This window comes from Myotis lucifugus, unplaced genomic scaffold, assembly GCF_000147115.1.
Source record: "Myotis lucifugus unplaced genomic scaffold, Myoluc2.0 scaffold_64, whole genome shotgun sequence".
NCBI classification, from domain to species: Eukaryota; Metazoa; Chordata; class Mammalia; order Chiroptera; family Vespertilionidae; genus Myotis; species Myotis lucifugus.
This window is the reverse complement of record NW_005871112.1, coordinates 2,499,403-2,524,653: the sequence shown is the minus strand read 5'-3', so window position 1 is coordinate 2,524,653 and position 25,251 is coordinate 2,499,403. Positions and strand designations below refer to the sequence as shown.

The 25,251-nt window shown below is 37.4% G+C and overlaps 1 protein-coding gene across 1 annotated transcript in view; it reads left to right on the top strand.

The window, feature by feature from the left end:
- GPC6 (glypican 6) overlaps nucleotides 1–25,251 on the top strand; it is a 1,085,256-nt gene that overhangs the window by 528,278 nt on the left and 531,727 nt on the right. The window contains exon 3 of the mRNA XM_006089840.3: nucleotides 10,693–11,084. Within this exon, the coding sequence (XP_006089902.1) occupies nucleotides 10,693–11,084 (392 nt within the window). The remainder of the gene's footprint in view (nucleotides 1–10,692; nucleotides 11,085–25,251) is intronic.

Sequence of the window (25,251 nt, the reverse complement as noted above, 5' to 3'; positions counted from 1 at the left end):
AGGCCAATTGGCTGTGAGGACCAGCTGCGACTATAGTGGGGGAGCTTTTGTGCAGGAGACACCCCCATGGAGCAGGACTTGCTTCAGTGGGGCTTTGGTGCTCACTGAGTCTGCCCCTTGAGTGTGTCACTTGTGGATGTGTAGAGTTGTAATCTGGTATGGTCTGACACTGACCACTGAGTACACTGGCTCTTGGGTCTTCAGGGAGGTGCAAAGTCAGTCAGTGTCTGGCACCTCCCAGCAAGAGCTATAGAGAGATATGCAGATTCCTCCTCTTTGTATAGGCTTTTGAAGTGCCCAGGTGAGGCCCAGCTATGAAGCAAGGCAGGCTGGTGCCAGTGCCGGGTCTTGGGCCTTTTACTGATAGGTTTGGAGCTTCCTGACCCATCTGCAGCTTGTTTGAGATTTTAGCTTGAGCAAGGACAGGCCATTCATATGCAACAGCTGCTGCACACAGCTTGGGTGGGGTTGTAAATTGGATGAGGTGGTTTTAAGAAATCACCAGGGCAGAGCAAACAGAAATCGCTGCCAGTCAGCCCTGAGAAGCGGGAGGTCCCAGCACAGGAACAATGATTCCTGTGAGCACCTCCCTCTGGGAGAAAGCCGCTCCTGAGTTCCTGCCCTGATGCCAGACAATCCAGTTCCTCCTCGTATGTGTCTGTGTTCCCTAGAGCCTCACCCTGGTACTGGAGCTCAGAGGAAACAGGACCTTGTAAGTTCAGTTCATGGTGCCAGCCTTTTAACAGGAGCAGCTGGGTCTCCAGCAGCCTCTGTGTCACTGAACCCCTATCCCCACTGGTTTTTATAGCCCATAATTCTTACTGCCTGTAGGGACTTCTTTTCTTAGCTCTGGGACCCTGGGCTGGGCGTCTGGTGTGGGGCTGGGACCCCTTGCTCCTCCGGGCAGCCTCAGTAGAGAAGATCTCCCTCCCAATTGAAAAAGCGAACCACGTAGGTGCTGGACCAGCCTGTTCTGTGCCTCAGCACCTCCTACCATTCTCAGTGTGCTTTCTTCTTTACTTCTCTAGTTGTAGGACTTACATTCAGTCAGCTTTCCAGTGGTTCTGGATGATGTTTGTTCTGGATTTTAGTTGTAATTTTGATGTGGTTGTGGGAGGCGATGAGTACAGGCATTCACCTACAGCATCTTCTTCAAATCCTTGCAACTAGCTTCTAATTTCATTTGCATTGCTTAGGATGAGGTAGAAAGACAGTCTGCAGGCTCAGAACAGTTGTTTGTTTTTGGCAGCAACCGTCAGCAAATTTCAAACATAACATGATTCCCAGAATTAATAGTTTATCTATACCACCTTGTGAACATAAATGGCCTAATCAGTCTTTCTTACTTTAAAAGATATCTTCAAGAGAAATAACCTACAAAGAAATAAAACATTTATCAATCTAATGTGTGAAGGATCACTAAGTACAGAAAAAGTTTAACCTTGAGAAATGTGAATTTAAGTCAACAATTTCTATAAACTGCTTTATTGCTTTAAATCTCCCTATATCAACCATTACAGGGTGCTGCTTTCCAGCTAGCTCTCCTTTTCACAGCTAAATTACTCACCTGGTCCTGAAAATTCTTGTAGCATTTAGACTCTTCCGCTGACATTAATGATATTAAATCAGAGAACTTTGGTGCAAGGAATTGATTATTTTTAATGAACACTCATGATTGTAAACTATGACTTTTCATTAAAAATTTCTTCATGGAAAAGTCTAGTTGATTAGATTAAATATATTAGAAAAATATAAATTGGTGATCTTCAATCGAGCTGAATAATACATTAGTATTTCCTTGGGTTTTTTTTTTTTTTTTACTCATTAAATCAAAAAGTCCCCCAGAACTCTTATGTTTCCACTTATTTAGATCTAATTTACGAGTTTCTGACACTATGGAAGTAATATAATAAAAGTAACCTTTGGATTAATATACTGACCAATTTTGAATTATGTATTATAGTATTTTTAACAGCTAATGTATTTATTACTTTTTGAAAATAATTTTTCTAGACTTATGGTAGGGCCCTGTAAGATGTTAATGGGTAGTTTAATTTGTATTTCATTAATTATCATGAAGAGAAAGTTATAAAAGGAATTATAATAAAAAATTTTTTTGCACCTTAAACTCTATCAGAATGTTATTATTTTTTCCTTTTCAATTTCTATAATGTCTATTTTATTTTTTATTTTATTTATTTATATTTTAATATATATTTTTGTTGATTTCAGAGAGGAAGGGAGAGGGAGAGAGAAATAGAAACATCAATGATGAGAGAGAATTATTGATTGGCTACCTCCTGTATGTCCCTTACTAGGGATAAAGCCCACAACCCAGGCATGTGCCCTTAACTGGAATCGAACCCAGGACCTTTCAGTCCACAGGCTGACACTCTGTCCACTGAGCCAAACCAGCTACGGCTATGTCTATTTTATATACCAGATTTACTGTGGGATTTTCTCCTTATGAAATTCTCCGGAGACTCGTTAGAGCACTACCTTAGAAAAATTTGAAAGTGTCTACTTTAAAATCAGTAGTCACCTAAATCTGCTAAATCATGTAAGTGTTTTAAGAATTTACTTTTGGATTTTAGCTGCCTCACAGGGGAGTATAAGGCAATGAATGGGCTGCAGAGCAAATTTTAACATATAAGATAAAATAATGGAAGGAAAGGAACTTTTACTCTCTTACTTAGAGATAATAGAGTAATAATTAAATGTCTTCCTACCTACAAGAATTTAAAGATAAAATATGTTTTGTTAAATTAATCTTCAAACATTTCACTAGGATTTTGACCCTTTAAAGCTAGGAATTGGCAAGATTTTTCTATAAAGGGCTACATGTTAAATAGTTTGGGCATTTTGCTCCATATAAGGTCTTTGTGGCATATTCTTCTTTGTCGTTGTTTGTTTTGTTTTCATTGTTGGTTTTTTTGTTTGTTTGATCACATTTGAACATTTCAATGTGTAGGTGAATGTTGTATGTATATTTGTTGATAATATGCACATATTGTTATAAAATGAGATACACAATATGATATATATGCTCATACATCACAAAAGGAGTCATGTTTTTTGGTCAAATCTTTCTAGCATCCTTTTGTGTGTCAGGCACTGTTCAATACCCTGTAGCTATAATCCCATGCTCTGTGGCTGCTTTTCTTCTAGTGGAAGCCACCCCGTGAAAAAAGAGATACTGGCCCTAGAGACTTGACTGTACTCTTCAGCCTAAGTTACATCAACTAATTAATATCAGTGGGGAAAATAATCACACATGAAATTTTTTATAAATAACTTATACTTGACTTTCGTATAACATTTTGCAATGTATATTTAAATGTGATTTTACCCAGTGTCCTAGGAATTTATTTTACTTTCAATTAATTATTCAAATAGTAGTGTGAATATTTAACTTGGTAGACACTGCAAAGCCACCCACTCTCCTGTCCTGTCTTAGAACTCATCCTCGTCTGTAATGGTTTGGAGCTGTAGGTTACATGCTCATTCAAGTGGTGTGGGGCACCTTGCTTAACATTTCCGAGCCTCACTTTTCTCATCTGCTAACTGTATATGCTAATTACTGATTTACTGAAAATGTAGGTAAATCTCATAGCATAGTGTCTGGCACTGTGTCTGATGCCCATTAAACATCAGGCAACTTCTTATCTGTAATTATGCTTGAAATTACCATCATTGTGTAGCAAATCCATTTGTCATCTTCATTTAAGATCTGGTGTCTTCACTTTCCTTCTAAAATGTAACAGGCGAATGAAAATAATGAATATATCCTGTTGACATAGTGATTCCTTTTCAGTCAGCTTGTGTTGGGGTGGGGACACTTCCTTAAGGGTTATAATAATCCACCAAACAGGAAAGGTGTACATTACTACTTTTTGAATTATATAAGTTTCTGTTAACTCCGGGGTTGAATTGACTAAGTAAATATATAATGTTTATCATAATGTAATAAGCTTAATTTGTGAAAACATACACAAAACACATGCAGAGCCAGAAAAATATAAATTAAGAGATAAAGAAGTGGCAAACACAAATGACTTTTTGTCTATAGCAACATTGCCTAACAGTAATTATAGATTCTTATTTCTTGCTTTTAAATAATTATTATTTTGAAAATTATGTAATTTCAACCCCATAATTTAAAGAATGCATACTGAGGTCTGTTTTTTGCACAAAAATGCAAATGATGTTTAAGAAAAATTCCTAAGACAATATATTAGGATATCTATTCAAAATAGTTCTTCCCTTTTTTTTATATCATTTTTAACATGCATTATGAAGAAATAAAAGACAACATAGTTTTGTTTATTGAATACAAGAAAATCAAAACGAAGTTCCACAGGGAGTTTATTCAGTATGGCAGAATAGCTGTTGAGTAGAAGGCAGTACTGCAATATGGGAGAGTCAAAAGTGGTTTGAGAGCTAACTCAAATATAACATTCTGGGCATTGCTTAAAGTTTGCTTAAAGTGTGAATGTGAATACAGTCAGCTTGGTGAGATCATGAGCTACGAGGTCAAGGCCCAGCAGGAACAGTGGCAGAGAGGCAGTAATGAATGAAGCCAGGCAAAGCAAGGCTCCTAACAGGCAGAGGTGTTCACAGAGGAAGTGACAGAGCAGTCTTGATAACCAACGCCATGAGGATTTTATGTATAGATGTACATGAATTGGGAGCATAGAAAGATATGAATGTTTATATACACAGAAATGTAAAAGTGTTTAGAGGACAGCAGGAGAGCATATCAGTTGTCCTTTCTAATTTGTGGTTTGTGGCGTCTCTCTCCCTCTGAGGTCTGCCCACAAAATTATCACTAGCCAAGAGGAGCTCAGACAAAATAGATGTGTTTCACTGCATGCTCATCTTCATCTACTCACACACTATTCACCGTGTTTTAAGGCCCAGACATAGGATGGGCACCAAATGAGTACATGTCAATGATATTTACCACCAAGAATCTTACCTGGGAATATAAATTGTATCTCAACAGCATCTTATAAAGTTATAGCTTCTCAAATGTATTTTGTAAAAAATTGAGTGGATGGTGAGGTCTAGAAATGTGCTGGCATTTTCTCAGAGCGTTTTGATGTCCTATTTTTAGGCCTCTGGAATGTATCCGTAGAAGGGTGGCTCTCAGGGTGTGGAATGAGAGTGATTTTGTCTCCCCTCCCCCCACCCCCAGAGGACATTTGATAAAGTCTGGAGACAGTTTAGGTCATCACTACTGGGGGAAGGATGTGCTACTGGCCTCTAGTAAGAGGAGGCCGGGGATGCTACTTCATATTGTATAATGCACAGGACAGCCCCTCCCAACACAGGTTTGTCATATCAAAGCGTCAGCAGTGCTGAGGCTGAGGCCCTGATGTCGAGGACTGGCATTCAACTGTAAAATGCCACAGAAGCTGTGACTGCCCAAGGGCGATGCTTTATGTGGCAAGGGCTCCCGGAGCAACACCAGTCTTCACCTCTTCTCACAAGGTCTCGCCTCCTGGGTGAGGGAAGAGATAGGCCACATCAAGACTTTGTTTTCTCACCCTCAAAGTCAAACATAAAAGAGAGTAAACAGCACTGTGCTTGTTCCTCCATGAATGCTCCTCATTATCTCACTATTTTCTTGTAGTCATAACAGCTTATAGAAGCAATAAGACTGTTGACAAGAGAAATTATCTCAAAACATGTACCTGAAAGCTGGCAGCTGTGTGCAGAACGAGGAAGGATGTTCCTACTCACTTAACCTTGAGGCATGTTTGGGGCAGGGTAATAGTTTTTTTGTGTGTCTATGAATCACATCCCTTAGAGTACATCAGGTTTTGGAATTTTACCCTCCACGCCACTTCCTCCAGGTGCTTTTTTAGCCAAAGCTTGGGGACTGACTGACTTAATACACTTTTGTGGGGGAAAGGGTAGAATGAAAGAGATCAGGAGAGAAATAACACTCAACACAAATGCATGGATTTAAGGAAGCAAATTTAGTACTCCTGCTTCATCCTGGTAGGACAAGTTCAGCCTGTCATCCTGTATAGATATATAATCTCCACTTCACAGTGAACAAAGCGTTCTTACTCATTGGGTTCTGTAATTACATGGACTTACACCATCATCCTGAAAAGTTAGCTTTTTTTCCCCCTTAATATATTTTTATTGATTTTAAAGAGTGAGGGAGAGGGAGAGAGAGACAGAAACATCAATGACGAGAGAAAATCATCAGTCCCTGCCTCTGGGGATCGAGCCCACAACTCAAGCATGTGTCCTGACAAGGAATAGAACCTTGACCTCCTGGTTCATAGGTCGCTGCTCAACCACTGAGCCAAGCCCACCAGGCAAGAAATGTTAGCTTTAAATGGGATTTCGGTAAGAAGTATTTTGGAGAGTATGACGTAGAGTAGGAAAATGCTACAATTTCTAGGTAAATGCTGTACAGTTCCATATTCAGTCCACTGCAGAGTATGTTTATCTGTAGCAGTATTAAGACATTTACAGCTTTATTGGGCAAAGCTTTTGCTGTTTCTTATTGACTGAAAATTCATAGAGATCATCTAATCTGCCCTTCCCCTCCTCTTACTTCCCCATGTCCCTGGGTACATCTTACATTTAGATCCATTTATGTGGAGGCTTCATTTGAAGCTTCTCTTCGATATCTTGGGGCATCTCTTGGCTCCTAGGAGTTGATTTTACCACCTTAAGAGCCATTGCCCAGTGATCAGGCCTCATGCACAGATTTTCTTTTTGCTTTTGGAACAGTGGTGGTTTTTATCTACAAAATTGTTCTCCCACTTGAGTCAGTCTGCCCTGCAGCCAACAGATGTTTGCATCCAGATCTCCCCTGTAGATGAATAAAAACCTCCCAGAGGCTAATACTGGCTGGAAAAAAGTTCCTTTGTGCATCTATGAAGCATAACTAAGCCCTAAGCAATCACTTTTGATGTATATTTTGTGATGGGGGGGGGAAGTTTTTTTTTTCTGCCAAACTATTTCTTGCAGATGAGAATTTTTGTTGACTGAAGGCTTTATCCAGTGTGAGCTTTACCCTCTGTGATTGAATGAAGGGCTAGATTGAGATTGTTTTTCCTTATAATGCTCTTCAATTTTGTTCTCTGTGCTGTTTGGGCATACTTCATCAGCAAAACGGGTCTGATAACTGTCTTCCAAATATCCATCTTGTTTGGTTTGCTGGGAAACACTTTTCATCCAAGCATAAAATACATTGTTAAAAGAGTCAACCTTCATAAGGTTGAAATCTAAGTCTATGGACATCCTAACACTGAAATGAGCATACTTATTTTTGGAGGTCATTAGTTTTGCCTCGGTACCTTGTGTCTCCCCCCCGCCCCCTCATCTTTTATAAGATATAAGATCAATGTCCCTTAAGGTAGCAGCATTTGTCATAATTGCCTGATACTTTAGTGTCTTTCAATACCAATATTAACTTTGACTATGGGATCACTAAACCGTATAATAATTTTGAGCAAGGAATAATAACTTGACTGTTGAGGACCAGTGAAGCTAATAGCAAACTTTTCAGACAATGACACACCCTTAGACACAAATTTAAGCTTGGAAGCTAATGAAATGCTTCTTGGGTCATATATATTGAAATATGATAACTTGGTTTCTATATTTAATGATGAATACTAATTTTGGCATGAGGAAACAAACCACATGATACAGTGAATGAGCAGTCTGGTTTTAACCATTCAACTTCAAAGTGGGTATAAGCCCCATATTTCATGTTTTCCCAGGCAAGAGGGGGTAAGCCTAAGGAATGTTACCTTCAACAAAATAAAAAATACAATGTTTATCCCTACACAGTATCATTTATATATAAGTCTTTGAAAAGCAATGAGAACCTGAGGATCTTTTTCTTTTTTTCTTTTTTTGTTTAGTTCTTTGCAAATCCAGACCACACTATTGATCGCTAACTATTCATTGCTGAAGGCAGTACTCTGTATTTAATAAATTAAGCTTTAATCTCTGAGTCTAACAAAGTAATTGACCTCAAAAAGAAGATAAATGAATATGCTGTCCTGAGCTCATGATTAGAATCTACTTTCTAGTTTCATCATTTTAGTATTTTTCAATTCAGTGAATTTTTTTCATTCTTTTGTAGTTTCTTTTCACAATTTTTAACACCTTCACCCTATTCCTATATCAACAAAGTCAAGCTATTTTTTTAAATATATATTTTATTGATTTCAGAGAGGAAGGGAGAGGGAGAGAAAGATAGAAACATCAATGATGAAAGAGAATCATTGATTGGCTGCCTCCTGCACGCCACCTACTAGGGATTGAGTTAGCAACCTGGGCATGTGGCCTTGACCGGAATAGAACCAGGACCCTTCAGTCCACAGGCTGATGCTCTATCCACTGAGCCAAACGGGCTAGGGCAGTCAAGCTATTTTTATTCTTAGTTTTGAAATCAAAAAGTTTTAATATGATATTCTTATACTTTGCTATTAGTATTAATAATTTAATATAGTTTCTATTTTAGAAAAAAACTAGGTGACGAGTATTCCTGAAAAAAAATATCTGAAAGTTTTCTAATATCACAAAATCATAAGTAACATAACATATAGCAAATAGAAATATTTTGATTAATTGATGCTTTAAAAATTTGGGAAAATTGGCCCTATTTGCTTCAACACTGATTTTACTTACTAAATCCTTGAACATTAGGGAGTTTTAATAATATTTAGCCTGATTTTACATTTGGGAAAAAATTAAAAGAAGAAATATTTGGTGCCTTGGACAAGATCACACAGGGTTTATAAGCATGACTTTTAGATAATCCCTCAGTATTTATTGCCTCTACAACAGAATTTCTTTGGTTAGGAAAGTGTGTTCTTCACAGTAAGAGGGTGAAGATGTGTACAATGTCCTTTATTTAGCTTTGGTGCTTTGGTTTCATTTGATAACAAATATAAAACAATCATCGTTCTTCTAGACACCATATCAAGGCAATTAATGGTTCAACACTACATTAGTGAGAATTGAAGTAGCTAAATCACGTTCTTCAGGCAACTTCTGATGAAGCAGAAATGACTTCTAGCTTCCATAGAGTCCATGGAGAGATTTATAGTTTTTCCTTGTCTTTCTCAGCAAAAAGCCCCTGAGAGTTCCAGAAAGAAGAGTTATTTTGTTGGTTTTAGGTGTTTTTTGTTGTTGTTGTTTGTTTATTTATTTATTTTGGGTGGGGGTTGTTTGGTTTGGTTTTGTTTTATTTTTACTCAGAATTGTTGAGGTGTCCAGGACTTCATTTGTCCCTGCATTAGCTGAGAGGGAACATACCTTCATGGAATAAAAGGGAGCCATGAGAGGTAAAGCACAATCACTCATTTTTGGCAACTTGGGTTTATGAACTTAGCAGCATGATCTTTCCTTAGCCGCCCCAATCACATTCTACATATGGGGTAAAACTTGAGCTTACTCAGGACTCATTTGTGCACACCGATATAGGTGCCCTATACACATGCACTCTTTCTTGAGTGAGCCTAATCCGAGGGCCAGTGAAGCTGGCAGTATTCAGTGGTGTTCTTATTTTTTGCATCCTTAGTGTTTCCTATAACACCCAAGTGCTGTTGTGGGAAGGGAGGGTTTATTTCTTGGGATAGTCTTTTTCATTTAGAACCTCTTAACCAGAAAGCCCAATTGCATATCTTTCCTTCAAATTTTCTAAAATGATAGTTTGTATGTATAATGATAATGCAGAGTATTTCATAACTTTTCAATTCATTATGGCAATCAAGTTCATTATATCTTTGGTATTAAGTAAATCTAATTGCATTACCACTCTCAGAACACTGATAATTAATTGCTATATATTGCAATTACAAAAAGTCGAAACTATTACAGTAATTTGAATGTACTATTTATGAACTATTCCAAATAAAAGCAGTTTAATTAAATCTAGTGTTAGAACAGATTTGTAAATAGGCTGGTGCAAATGTTTTTATCAGTATGCATTTGCTATTATGTTAATGAGGATACATTGCAACATATTTTGTTTTGACTTCACGTCAAACTATAAGATTTTCTAAAATTTAAAAATAAATGAAAAAAGAATTGGGCAACTATGGAGGTATAGTAAATGCTAAACGCCTAATAATAATGGATGTTCTTTCAAATAGAAATCACACGTTCCTCTATTTTCTTTGACACGGAGATTATAGATGTAGGGCAAATCTTATTTTAGATAGTCACCAGCCTTGGCCTGTGTTTCTAAGTGGTTAGAGCACTGCCCTGAGCACCAGAGGATTGTGGGGTTTGATTTTCTATCAAGGGCACATACCTGGGTTGAGGGGTATATCCCCAGCCCTGCTCAGGGCTCCTGTGGGAGGCAACCAATCGATGTATCTCTCTCACTCTCTCTCCCCCTCCCCTTGACCCTCTTACCCTCCCACTCTTCTACTCTCTCTAGAAAGAAAAAGGAAACAATGGAAAAAGTATCCTCAGAGGATATTTTAGCAGGGATGGTGCAAAATCAGGTGTCTTGTAACCATGACCACTTGGCATTTTCTGATCAGAGTTTTAAGGGATATATATATATATATATATATATATATATATATAGAGAGAGAGAGAGAGAGAGAGAGAGAGAGTTATTATTTTATTGAGGTAAGTAGATGCCCTGGGATTTATAGCTATTCCTAATGTTTGACCATTTTCTCTTTTTATTTGCAGAATTTTTCCGAGAACTCCTAGAAAATGCAGAAAAGTCACTCAATGATATGTTTGTACGGACCTATGGGATGCTGTACATGCAGAATTCAGAAGTGTTCCAGGACCTGTTCACAGAGCTGAAGAGATACTACACTGGGGGCAATGTGAACCTGGAGGAGATGCTCAATGACTTCTGGGCTCGGCTCCTGGAACGGATGTTTCAGCTGATAAACCCGCAGTATCACTTCAGCGAGGACTACCTGGAATGCGTGAGCAAATACACAGACCAGCTGAAGCCGTTTGGAGATGTACCCCGCAAACTGAAAATTCAGGTCACCCGCGCCTTCATTGCTGCTCGGACTTTCGTCCAGGGGCTGACTGTGGGCAGAGAAGTTGCCAACCGAGTTTCCAAGGTAATTGAAAATCTCTTATCTTTCTAATTGGTCTTCCACATTTACTCTTTTTTATAAAACGAATGTTTACAAGAAATTCAAGGTGAAAACTCTCACGAACAGCGGTCCTTGCTCTTCGAGAAATAAGCTAAGTGCCAAAGCTTAAGTCTGGCTTTTTTTTCTTGCTTAGTGTAAGACAGGAAGGATTTCAAGTTGTTCCATGCGCTTTGTAACATAATGCCAATATTTATCAGCAGTACAGCAGAGGAGCTTTTAGCAGGGATGGTGCAAAATCAGGTGTCTTGTAACCATGACCACTTGGCATTTCTGATCAGAGTTTTAAGGATGATAAATACTCATGAAGCAGTCCATCCAGAGGTTATAATCCCCTGCTAAGTCCCAAGGTGACAGTCTTCATGAGGCCTGCGAGTGGAGACAAGCTGTTCACAATGCCCGCACCTGGCATTTCTTCTTCTTTATCGCCCTTGTCAAAGTGGCCAAATTCCTTAATCATGAAGGAAGAACCAAGCGCTGACACCTGTAGAGCTGGATTATCGAGGCCTAATGAATACAAAGTATAGATTCTGGCAGAGCATTCCTTTTGTTACCCATTAGCTTTGTAATTCAATGCCACGTATCGCGTTGGGCTTAGGAGGAAGATAAATCACTCGCACGCCTTTGTGCCTTTCCTTGATGATGCCTCTGACCCCTTAATGCAAGGAGTGTTTCCCCACGGCTGTCCTTAAACATTGACTATTTGCTATAACAATTTCCTGTGCAGGGGATATCTGCCTTTGTTTAAATTGTTCCTTGACATTCAGCTGCTCTTATGAGATGGGCTGGCCCAGTTCTGAGGTCAGTCCAACAAACACACTGAAAGATGATCACTTTCAGAGGCAAAGGAAAAACAATACTTAACAGGAATCTGATATGATGTCACCCAGAGAAGGTCATATTTGTACAAAGATTATTGCTCAACTCAACTTTCTTATTTCAGGGTTGTGCCCAAGAGCCACACAGTTTTCTTAACTGTTGGCACTATTCTGCCATGTTCTTTTTCCTGCTTTGCTCGCCTCAATATTTATATCTGGGCATAAAGTTCACGTATCCTCTTAAAAAGTGTTTCCCTGGGCGCTATTTATAAAATTTAGAGCAATTCATTTTTTAATTGTCAGTTCCTAAAACATTTATTTGAGCTTCTGAGAAGGTTACAAGAAGGCTTTAAAGGGGATACTCACAAAAGATTTAATAATGTATAACTCTAATTATAAAAACAATGTTTTTATTGAAAATCAACAATGTTCTGAAGTAGAGCCCTAAAGGTAGACTGATAAAGAATTGGCCAGTTGTAACAGCAAGAGAAAGTATGATGACCAGAGAAGGTTTATAAAATATAGATAAGTATAAAAAATAAAGATATAGTTGATATGTTCTAGAGCAGATAGATTTTGTGTGTTTTTTAAAAGTTTAATTACAGAGGCTTCAAATTAAAGTCTTTGCTTTTGTTGAACAATGAAACAGACATACATCCAGCTTTTGAGAAACATGAGGTAAGAAATTCAAAGCATGGGTTGGTGTATGCAACATTCCTGATTGTTTATGTTGATTCTGCCTAAGTGTGAATAGTATTTAAGTGCTTATATTTTGGTCTGGAGAGGTTCCGGTGAGATAAGTGGATATTTTATAGAAAAGCTTCTAAAAAGCCACAGAGAAGGGTCCTGCTGACTCCTCTTCCTCAGGGGATGGCGTTAACAGTTGCTGGAGATGGTGCCTCCCCTTCATCCATCATTCCCTGACTCTCAGCCTGAGATCTTTGCCTATCAAAAGGTAACATGCTACTCTTTGTGGTGAAGGTTGACATCATGGACCAACCACCAGTAGAGTGTGACCTTTACTTTCTTTCCAGATGTGGTGAGGGATGTACTCAATACCGAGAGCTTGTTTCCCCTAATTTCCTCATAGCCAACATTCATTTGCAGAGCAGCTGCTGTGGGTTTGTAATACAGTTTATAGTCATGTAGCCATGGAATGCTCAGTGTTCAATGCAGATATGGGCTTGTTTGATGGAGTTTTATTAGCACTAATCTACTCAGATCATAAATCCCATGCTGCCATCCAGGCACCACCATTAGATAGATAGATGATGATGATGATGATGATGATGATGATGATGATGATGATGATGATGATAGATGATAGATAGATAGATAGATAGATAGATAGATAGATAATAGATAGATATGAATATATACACTTGGTTTAAAAGAAACTGAGCAGTTGCGTGTTTTTAAAAAAAATAATATATGACTCAGGGGTTTAAATATATTACTGATGAACTTTCTCACCTAATCTTACCAAATGGTCTGTAGAGACTAAACCAGATAGATCTATGTAGGCTATTCCGGTGCTGGTGATTTTCAGCACCCAAACTATTTCTGGTAATAAGAATAAAATATTACAAGGCAAAAATATCTAAAGAGGAGAAGCAAGGTTGGTGTTTGAGGTTTAAGCCCTTCATAAATCTGAAGTCTCCCTGTGGTGTGTTCAATGAGTGATTTAGAGTTGTGAAATGATTGCAGAAGAGTTCAAGGATTCAAGGCCAAGTTCCAAAATTGAGATCCACAAACGAGCTTATCTCCTGCAGCTTGGTTTGAGGGATATTTTCTTTTCCTCAGTTTCTCTCTTCTCTTTCAGTGGCTTCTTAAATATTGAAGGGATCATTAACACCCTCTAATTAATTGTTTTGCCTGGAAAATTTTTCTATTTGGCAAAATACAGCAGAGCAGTTTGACACAAATGTTTTGAGACATCATTACAGGGAATTTTCTTATCAGAAAAATGGATGACTAATTTGCAGGCATAAGCATAATGATTTTTTAAACTTGTTTTTGTCATCTTCTATATACATTGTTTTTTGTTAAGCTTAGAATGGAGCAAGTAATTTTAATTAACTGTAACTGGATCTTAGATTGTTAGAAGTATTATATGATTCTAGAGTAGATATCTGTGGTCATTTAGGCAAGATTCATTTTCTGCATGAATGACTATTTTTGAGAATGTCTTGTGTTGACAAGATGAGGAGAATCAGTAACATTTATACTATGCTGGTGGAATTGTCAAGTTCTGTATTTAATTTGGATAAGAATTCCAAAATGCCTGTATTATTGAAGAAGTCCATGTCCTAAAACTGCAATTCTGCACCTGGAGAAACTGTTTCACGTGTGCACAGATAGACATAGAGAAGAATGGTTATAAAGCAACATTGTTTACAACAAGCAAAAAAGTAGAGATATCATAAACACCCCATCTACACTAAGGACGATCTCTGATCTCTTCACACCTTGGAGTCCTATTACATTTCTGCGACACATCATCTGTATTTTGCACTGTGTGCTCACCACCCAAAGTCAAATCATCTTTCATCATCATATATTTGACCCCCTTTACCCTTTACTATTTCCCCAATGCCGTTCACTCTGGCAACCACCATACTGTTGTCTGTGTGTATGAGTTTCAGTTTTATATCCCACATAGTGAAACCATATAGTTCTTAGCTTTTGCTGACTGATTTATTTTGTTATTGCATATTTTCTTATGGCCGAGTAAATATATATATTAGAGGCCCAATGCATGAAATTCGTGCAAGGGGCTTAGCCCCTTGCCATGGCAGTGGCCGCTTCTGCCTCAGCCCTCACAGCCCCAGCTTCTTCCAGAAGGTCGTCCTAGAAGGACGTCTGGTCTAATTAGCATATTATGCTTTTATTATATAGGACTAGAGGCCTGATGCATGAAAATTTGTGCAAGAGTAGGCCTTCAGCACCGGCTGCCCTCTGGCACCCGGGACCCAGGCTGCTGGCACCAGCATCCCTCAGGCATCCCACAGGCACCCAAGGCCCCTGGCTGGCTTCCCTTGGGCCTCCCGCAGGCACCCAGGACCTAGGCTGGCTTCCCTCCAGCCCCAGTTTCATCAGGAAGGATGTCTGGAATGAAGTCCGGAAGACATCCGGTCTAATTAGCATATTACACTTTTATTATTTATATATGTACCACATCTTTACCCAATCATCTATTGAAGGACGCTTTGATTGTCTCCATATCTTAACCACCATGAATAGTATTGCAGTGAACATAGGGATGCATATATCTTTGCAAATAAGTATTTTTGAAAATTTGGGGTAGATACCCATGAAATATGGTAGCTCTATATTGGGTCATATGGTAACTCTATTCTTAATTTTTGAGGAACCTCCATAATATTTTTAATAGTGGCTATACCTGTCTACATTCACACCAACAGTGAATGAGAGTTCCCTTTTCTCCACAACCTCTCTAATACTTGTTAAACATAAGATGGTAATTACCTTTGGGGATTAGGTTTGGAAGTATTATAAAGGAGGAGTATATAGGGGTTTCCAAAGTTACCAATAACATACTGTTTCTTAATCTCTATACTGTACTTATGTGTGTGTATGTATTTAAGGATTTTTTAATGAAAAAGATTAAAGCAAGGTAAGACTTTACCATGTTCATCTATGATTCTTTTCATCTGTGCAGATATGATCAAATCCCCAAGCTGCCTGCCTCAGGTGCTTGTCAGACTTACTGTTATTTATGGATTTGTTAACCATTCACTTTCTATGCTCCACACTGCTCAATGATATAAAGTAGCTGTGGAAGGCAAAGTCTAAAAGGAAGATAAAAACAAAATTTTATAATATAGTAGCATGAGAGAAAGGATCCAGACTATTAAATCACACCCTCACCTGTAAGTGTGAGTGTGTGTGTGTGTGTGTGTGTGTGTACATTGGTGAGTAGAAACATGGGTGCCAGCAATCCCCATGAGGGCTTGTCAGACATTGAAGAACACATAAAGAAGGCTGCATACGGAGATATTAACAGGATGTCTATTTAGACCAAACTTCAATTATTCCTCATGAAGGCAAATGAGGAAATAACTCTAGTGTTTTCATTGGTCATTCTTGATGCGATTTAAACAAAGAAGACATGACTTTCATATCTTTCTGCTTTAATCAAAGTGACTTCTGCGAGTAAAAACTGCAAATTGTGTCAATAGCAATTGCATCAAGTCATTTCATTGATTCATTCCAGACAAATTAGGTAGGTAGTAGAGCTAGGATCTGTAGAACTTGAACTATTGTCAAATACTGTCATGCTCTATCACCTATCTATTTATCATCTATCATCTATCTATCTATCTATCTATCTATCTATCTATCTATCTATCTATCATCAATCTTCTATCATTCTGTGTATCCATTTTCCATCATTCTACCTATCTATTTATCTAAAAACTTTCTTGTTTGTCATTACTGTGAAAATAAAATCAGTTTGGCTTTTCATCCTTAGTAAGACAGAATATTTTTGTCAATAGATACTGGCCTATGTCTGCCTCACTGACTGTTGTGTTTGAATGAAGCGCCTCTTAACTGGTTCATCCACCTGAGTAAACAGCCTTGCATTTGCAGTGTGCCTAGAGAGTCAATTTTCAATAAATGTGGTTGATGGACCATAAGGCTGAAAAAAAAATTATCATCAAATTTTATAAAATTTTGTAAAATGAAGGCTATGAAGTACATTTATTTAAAGCATTCTCTATCACAATAGAAAAGCATTCTGAAGAATTTACCATGGATTAATTTACAAGAGAAATGGTATTTAAATTAGCTGTTTGCTTTTGGGAAAGAATTTAGGATATAAAGACTACTTGTCATAGCTCTCCCCTGAATTATTTGTTCAGTTTCTTCAGTGGTGATCTTTTGATTGGAATTAACTTTTGTGGAGTCATCCAAGACCACAAAAAAGCCCTAGGTGAATGAAACCTTTTTCATAGTTCTTCTGTGATTAGTGTATTCTCTTTTGCAATAGATGATTATTCAGTGTAGGTTACTTCATAATGTAGTGTTTTGAAATTATCAATAATGCTTCTATGTTTACAAATGTTAAGTCAACATAAATAATATATGCTTGGTGCTTTATGATGGTGGTTATATTTAGAAAGTACTTTGCAGTCAATAAATAAATAATTTCATGATAAAGATAGTAATAAAAGATAGTATTAGCACTAAGAATCATAACAACAAAGTAGTTTATTAATATAACTCATTGAAAATGTATACGTTTTTCTATGGTCCAAGTTCTATAATAAGCACTAGAAATCGCAAGAATATAAGCTAGTTCATAAGAAGAAAAGAACATTTCCCCTCAAAATAGCATGTGGGATTTTACAGATAAGTGTAGAGAATTAAGATAAAAGGTCCCATTTTGATTAAAACAATTTGGTTATTTTGATTAAAACAACTAAATATTTATTAATAATTTTATGTTCTCTGACTGATGTATATTTTTGATGTATAAATTTGAAAAATTTTTTGAGTTATAAGAAGAGGTTAAAACTTGAGGAAAACTAAATATTTACTCTAACATATTAAAAACTGTTTGTGTATTCTTTCTTCTTTTCTTTTTTTTGTACCTTGTACCTATTTCTAATACCTATATTTAATTTGGGCTATTTTATTTTAAAATTACAATTTCTACTGGAATTCCATTAAAATGAGTGCCATTCTCTCCACTGAATTCAATTTTGAAATTGTGTTCATACTGAAAGAAGTTAAGAGTGTTCCTAACTGTGTCTAAATGCAACATAGCTAGAAAAGGTCTGGAAACACAGTTCTGACTATACTGTACCTAACAGGTAAAAATCTTCCTCTCCCCTAAAAACTGAGATGGAGTGCTTATAATAGCCCAACATTTATCTGATCCAAATGTGGAATCTAGTCAAAGTAGACCTATTTTGAAGATTTGGCTCAGTTCTTATGAATAAACATTTGTTCAGTGTGTTTTTAATGCCAAACATTGTTTCTAAGTTATTGAGATACAAAGGCTAAGCAAGTTAAAGTACTTACAAGTACTAATTTGAAAGAGGGAGGTATAAATAAATAATATAAATATATAATGAGAGAATTGTGCAATAAATGTTTTGAGAACAGAAACAAGAGGCACTTGGCTTAATCTTGGGTGCAACAAGCCATCAATGTATAGAAGTCTGATCCATACATTGAAGGATATGTGGGCCTCAGGCAGATGGTGAAATCACCCAGCATGCTGAAGATGCTTCAGGTAGAGGCAGCAAGTGAGTAGAAGCACAGAGGTGTGATATCCAATGATGTGTGTAGACAGTTGCAAGCAGGTGGTATTCCTAAGGCATAAGGTACAAGGCAATGCATAGCAAGAGATAAGGCTGCTGGCCTTAACTGAATCCTTGAATAAGAACTATCCCACTAATGCTTTTATTCATGTCTATTTGCCTGTAGAATTAAAACAAATATTTCTGTGGTTAGAAGTCTTCCTGTACTTTTGAGGGACAAATATGTGCTGAGGACCTACTATGTGCTGGGCATTTTTCTATAAGAAACAAGAAGTAACAATAGCATTTTACTCAAGGAAATCACTATCCTCAGTCTATACAAAAGTTTAAGTGTGGTGCAAATGAGCAGTAAAATGTGTATAAAATACTGTGTAAATCAAAATAAATACATGTTTTCCTTTACCTGGGGAGATTGGAAAAGAGCCTTAGAGTAATAATCATACCTCATTAGATTAAAGAATGAACAGGGTCTTACTGAGGGAGGATAGATGTAGGGCTTCTTGCCAGGGGCTCAGCTTGTACAAAGGCATAAATCATGAAAGATCATGGTTTATTGGAGATGATGCTAGAAAGTAGATTTGTATTATATTATGTGGGTCTTATATTTCAAGTTAAGGAATTTAAAAGACTTTGCATAGGCAAGAGGGTAATAGCCAAGATTTTTCAAAAGACAAATATATGATCAGACTCTTACTTATAAAAGAATGGTCCAGGTATAGGGCAGGTACTTCTTACATAAGGGTCTTTCGACTTGCTTTTGACCAGCAGGTCAGGGAGTCCTTCCTGCACCTGCCGTTTCTCAATGCCTTCAACTTAAAATATTCACTATGCTGCCCTAGCCAGTTTAGCTCAGTGGATAGAGGGTCGACCTGCAGACTGAAGGGTTCCTGGTTCGATTCCGGTCAAGGGCACATGCCCTGGTTGCAGGCTTGATCCCCAGTAAAGGGCATGCAGGAAGCAGCTAATCAATAATTCTCTCTCATCATAGATGTTTCTATCTCTCTCTCTCTCCCTCTCCCTCCCCCCTCTTCTCTGAAATAAATTTTTAAAAATATTTTAAAAAATATTCACTATGCCAAGGAAACATGTGTTCTGAATCCCGCCACTGACATAACAAGGAATATTAAGAAATTTTAAATAAAAAGTATTCAGCTTGACGGTTGTTGTTCATATTAATAAAAGCTTGAATTCAAGGAGCATCCTTGTCTCCAAACAGAGAGATTCAGAGGGGAATCCAAACAGCGTTGCTAAGTTCCCTCATTTACTACCCTCAGCTCATAGTCTTTATCCTGTCACATTCATTCTCTTTATCAAACCATTAAACTAATACAAAAACTTGAGGCTTAACCATTTCTTTGGGTATTTACTTCATTATAAAGTCTTCCATGTCATGTAAAATGTATATTAAAGAAATTTGATATAAATTAGATATACATGCTCTCTCCTGTTTTAAAAAATATGGTTCCATGGGAGTATAAACTGGATTGGGAGAGACTGTCAGGGGCAGTGACGGGAAACTATTGTAATTGCATATGAGCTGTGGTGAGAACTGAGAGAGAGCAGGTGGAGCAGAGTAGAAAGTGTATCCAAAGAGCAACAAAGAAGCCAGCATGGCATGGATGAGGTTTGTCTTCTTGGGTTGTATGCCCAGCATCCAGCACAGTTCCCAGCGCAGTTTGTTCCCATTTAGTAACAGTTGTCTGCCTGCTTGGTGGTTTGAGAATCACCAACATATAAATGGTTGTTGGCAAAGGATGGTATCATTTAGCTAGAGAAAGAAGAGAACAGGATCAGAAGGAACACCAGGGTATAAATATTTAAAGAGAAGAGGATATGGAAAGGAAAGCAAATGACTGAAACCAAAAAAGCATATCATCCTGAAAGTATAAAGAGAGAATTTCAAAAAATAGAATAATCAAAGCATCAAATGTTGCAGATAATCAGGTGGGAGGGGCAGAGAAAATAAACCTTTGGATATAACCATTAGGATCTTACTAACTCTAGCAAGAGCAGTTTGAATGGAGTGCTTTTGATTGGTTGGGGAGTTAATTATTTTTCCCATATATTCTGGAACAGGCTGGCTAAAGCATGATCCATGGACTAGTGTCCAAACATGAGCAAGCTGTTACAGTTCTGCACAAGTACAAAAATTGAAAAATTAAAAAAAAATCTTGAGAGCAAATTTAAATTTCCCTGACATCCAAGACCCCACATCAGTGGATTCCTCCTGGGATGTTGTTGAACTTAGTCTCGGGCAGTGTGAGCTGCATCTGAGTTAAGCTCTGTATGATCAGGTAGCAGGCCATGAAATTCTGGGGCAAATCAAAAGATCATCAAAAGCCTGTCCAGATCATTTGAGCCTCACACAGATAGTTTGAGATGAGATGTACTCTATTCTAGAACAATGATAATAGGAAAATAATGAACATATTTCACTCTGTTCTATTGGCGTGCTTGGATTTTCTCTGTCTTGTATGCAGTTTTCCTCTACCCTTTTTTGTACCCTCCTGCCCTAGTCTTTCCCCCCGGGGATACATTCTCTATGTTTATAACCATGAGGGGCTCTCCTAAAGCCAGTTCCATTGGCACGCCTACTCTTTTCCTGTGCCCCACAAGCACATGAACTACTCGGGCCAGGGGAAATGTGTGCTATGTGTGTCTTTGTTCCTAATCAGGAGCACCCACTGGTAAAATGTGCCCTTTCCGGGATGCCACAAATAGCAAAAGTCCAAGGGTAAAACTCTGGTGCCCCAACTCAAGGCATGTGCTTCTAAAACGGCCCCATAAGGGAGAACGGACCTGACAGTTTATCCCAGTGTCAACGCTGACTCTGCTCTTGGGTACTTATCGCCGAATGCATTTATGCTTTTCCTACCAGGAGGTTCTGTGAAACAAGGTTTGAACAATAGTCGTGCTGTAATGACTTGCACATGCAAAGGCACGTTCGGAGTGCTGACAGGAGACCGTGCAGGCTGCGTGATGTCATAGGCTGAACTTGCAAGTTCGGAGGATTTCTCTTTTATTGTCCCATCTTCAGAGATTCAGTGTTACAAGGACATTCCCTGAGGCAATATCAGTGCACTGTAGAGGTTTATGAGCCAAGATATACATCAAAAAGAATTTTAATAAAGCTTGACAGATATATTGCATTAGTAGTGCTGACATGGTGAAGCAGGACTTATGGAGGGAGTAGGGCATACTGGTATTTTTTTAAATGAGGTATTAGGTCATACAGATATTTGATTGTAAGAAAGATGGAGGGGATGTATCATTACAGGCCATAGATTTTCTCATTGTTATCTCTGTGATTACAAGCAAGGGTTATTCCCCTTCACATGTCTGCATTTTAGCTCTTCATCTTGATGAGCGATATTCAGTGCAAACACAATGGATCAACCCCACATGCTTAGAAAATAGTCATTATACGATACAATATAGAAACTCCGGATTTTCTTGTGTCTAAATGGGATAGCCAAGAATGAAAATGGACAGTTCGGAGTTTTAGTACTAGGATAATGGTGACTTTGACATTCAGATGTAAGTAAAACTGTGGCCTAAATCAAAGAGACTTCAAGTTAACATCAGTTGACACTTAATGGTTGGCATAAACAGATTTTTAAAAATTTATTTTCACCCTTGAAGGAATGTGCTGTATGTCAAAGATGCCCTGTCTTACTTAATACTAAGTAGGATTTTATATGGAAACTTTATTCTGATCAGTTCATGGTATCAAAGAAGCCAGCAAGGCATACTTTTCTGTGTTCATTTTGTATAGGACTTTGGCAATTTAAAAAGTTCACTCATGGAACATTTAAGCTTTCATAAATATATTAATTATGGAAACATTATTCTGCATACTATTCTCATAGTAGGTGCAAATATGAGACTCTCCATAAAGAAATATATTTGTTGCCAAAACCGGTTTGGCTCAGTGGATAGAGCGTCGGCCTGCGGACTGAGGGGTCCCAGGTTCGATTCCGGTCAAGGGCATGTACCTTGGTTGCGGGCATATCCCCAGTAGGAGATGTGCAGGAGGCAGCTGATCGATGTTTCTCTCTCATCGATGTTTCTAACTCTCTATCTCTCTCCCTTCCTCTCTGTGAAAAATCAATAAAATATATTTTAAAAAAAAGAAAAAAGAAATATATTTGTTTATTAAAAATGGGTGTTTAAACTTTCTTCACTTGATGGCTTTCTAAAAACAATTTTTTTTAGGAAATATATATATTTGAGGCAAAATTTGTTTCACTGGTTTTTAATAAAAATGGATATCAGATAGTAATAAATAAAATATTTTACAGTGATTTTAAAATTAGCAGAGAGCCAAGCACTCTGAAGAGATCCTCATTCCTTTCTTCTAGGGGTTTTGTTGCTCAGATGAGAGGCTGGGCCAAGGAAAATTCAACCGTGCTTGCAATAACACATTTTATTGAAAGGACGAACCTTGTGATATCCGACTGCATTTGCAGACAGAAGATAACTATGTAAAATATTTATGACACTATTTCCATAAGATATCACAGATATCTATTTTGGAATGGAGAAAAAAGTGTCCTGACATTTTGACTAGGATGGCAGATACAATCCAGATTGAAAAGACTTTATTTGTGCAGGGGGTGTACGTGTGTGTGTGTGTGTGTGTGTGTGTGTGTGTGTATTTTCAAGTGTAAGCTGTTTTTCCAATGACAGTATGACATACCAATTATGATAAATTGTAAAGCCTTTGATTTATAGCTATTCCAGGTCTCCCTCATGATCAATTAATAGTTTATCACTTGTGTTGTGTTTATGGGACAAAAGGAATTGGGGAAATGTGTTGATCTTATGAATCACTCAAGCCAAATGGACATTTCCCCCCTTACGTTAGCCAAAAACTCAAATAAGAATTGCCACTATAGTTTAAATCACCTGGATATTTATTTTTCTTGGTGGTCAGAAAAAATAATTTTATGCATGTTCATCTCTTTATGACAATAAAATCAATATGAGCGCAACAAAAAGAAAAGAATGTTGAAAATGCAAAAGAGGCCCTAGCCGGTTTGGCTCAGTACATAGAGCATTGGCCTGCGGACCCAAGGTTCCTGGGTTCGATTCTGGTCAAAGGCAAGTACTTTGGTTGCAGGCTCCTCCCAGGCCTGGGCCCTGGTCAGGAAGAGTGCAGGAGGCAACCAATCTATGTGTTTCTCTCACACCAATGTTTCCTTCTGTCTTTCCCTCTCTCTTCCACTCTCTAATAATAATAATAATAATAATAATAAATAATAATAATAATAAAAGAAATAAAATAAAGAAATCTTATTTTAAAAGAAAATACAAAATTACAAACATAAAAATAAAATAATCCTAAATTTCCATTTCCAAGACATAACAAGTAAAACACTGGCTCTAGTCTTATTCTATCTCTAATATATTTTATATATAAGTATCTCATGTAAGATGTTTAATATTGGACTCTACTTGTTTTCACTTTAAAATTGTAAGTGTTTTTCTACATCAACAGCTTTTCTTTTTTTAAAAAAAAATTACTCTTATTTCTTAAATATTTATTTTACAACCTAAGATATTTGTTTGCTGCTAAAACATTTGGGGAATCTCTCACAGATAGTCAACCTATGGACATACTAACAGCTGTCGTAAGTAGTTTATGTGTATGTGGGCGTGTTTAGCTTAACTCCTTTTTGCATCTGAATGTCAGGCCTGGGAATTCCATGACTTCCTTATCATGTATTTAACTGTTGAAATTTCTTGATTGATTTATAAATACTCCAGACAGTTGTATGAATTAAAGTGGAGGTAGAAGTGAGGCTGACAGAAAAACATTCATTAAAACTCCCTGGTCAATACTTCCGCAGGGGCCCAAAATCTGGATTTAAGCTAAATTACAAACTGGTGTATCTTAGTGGTAACTGGTCCACAGGCATGTTCTATTTGGCATGACATTTTTAAAGTTTTCAAATAGTGTTCTAAAATTGGAAGAATTAACATACAAATGTGAATTTATACAAGTTCTTGCACACTCTGACTACCTGGTCATGTGTTCTGCACGGCAAAAATGAGCTTGTGTTAAATAATGTTTAGGTTGGGTTTCTTTCACCTTGAACATCTAGATTGCAGTTTGAAACACGTCCGTTCCCCTGGAGTTGGTCTGATTCTGAAATTGGTATTGCTTACCTTCTATCACTGTCATTGCCTCTTTCTCAGATAGTGGAGAAGTGGTTCTCTGTACCAATCTTTTCTAAAGGTAAAATGTGAAAAATTAGTAGGGCCATGTTTCAAGAAAAAATGGTAAAAATAATGATGATCATTCTTTAATAAATTTAGAATATTCTAAATATTTAATATGCAAATAGTATCTGTTTAACAAATGCAGCCAGTGTACCTCACACATGGTTAATATCTCCGTAGCAAGTGAATTTGCAAACCCTCCTTTAAGCTTTCTATTAGCCATCACTATGCAGTACATTTTCTTCTTTAATCAAATAAAAGCAAACTGATAGCTAAGAAAAAACAACAACTCTATTATTCCTGAGTTTGTGATCAGGAAAGTGTCTTTCCCTTTAGTGTCCTTAAGAACATCCTTATAATGTGCACAGCTAGAAGTTCTCTCCTGATGAAATGGACCTCACCAAGCACAAGCCTTTTTCTAATCAATGTCATTATAACACCATCAATAGTATCAAATTTTCTTCCTGTCTAGCATGAATGGGAGCTAACAGTTATGGAGTACTTGCCAGCCACTATGCTAAGAACTTGCATGCACTGTCATTTAATCCTTATAATATACCCATGAGATAGGTATTGTTTTTATATGATTTATTAGGTAAGGAACAGGAGGCTGGACTGTAAATCCACACTGCCTCTCACAATTGAAGCTTTTGTCTTCGAATTTAGCAAGCTAGTATTGGACAGTATTGCCCAATAGCAATATGATGGCAACCCGATATGTGATTTACATTTTTTTTATAATTTATGTTACTCACATTAAAATGAATAGAAACAAATGAAACTAATTTCAACAATAAA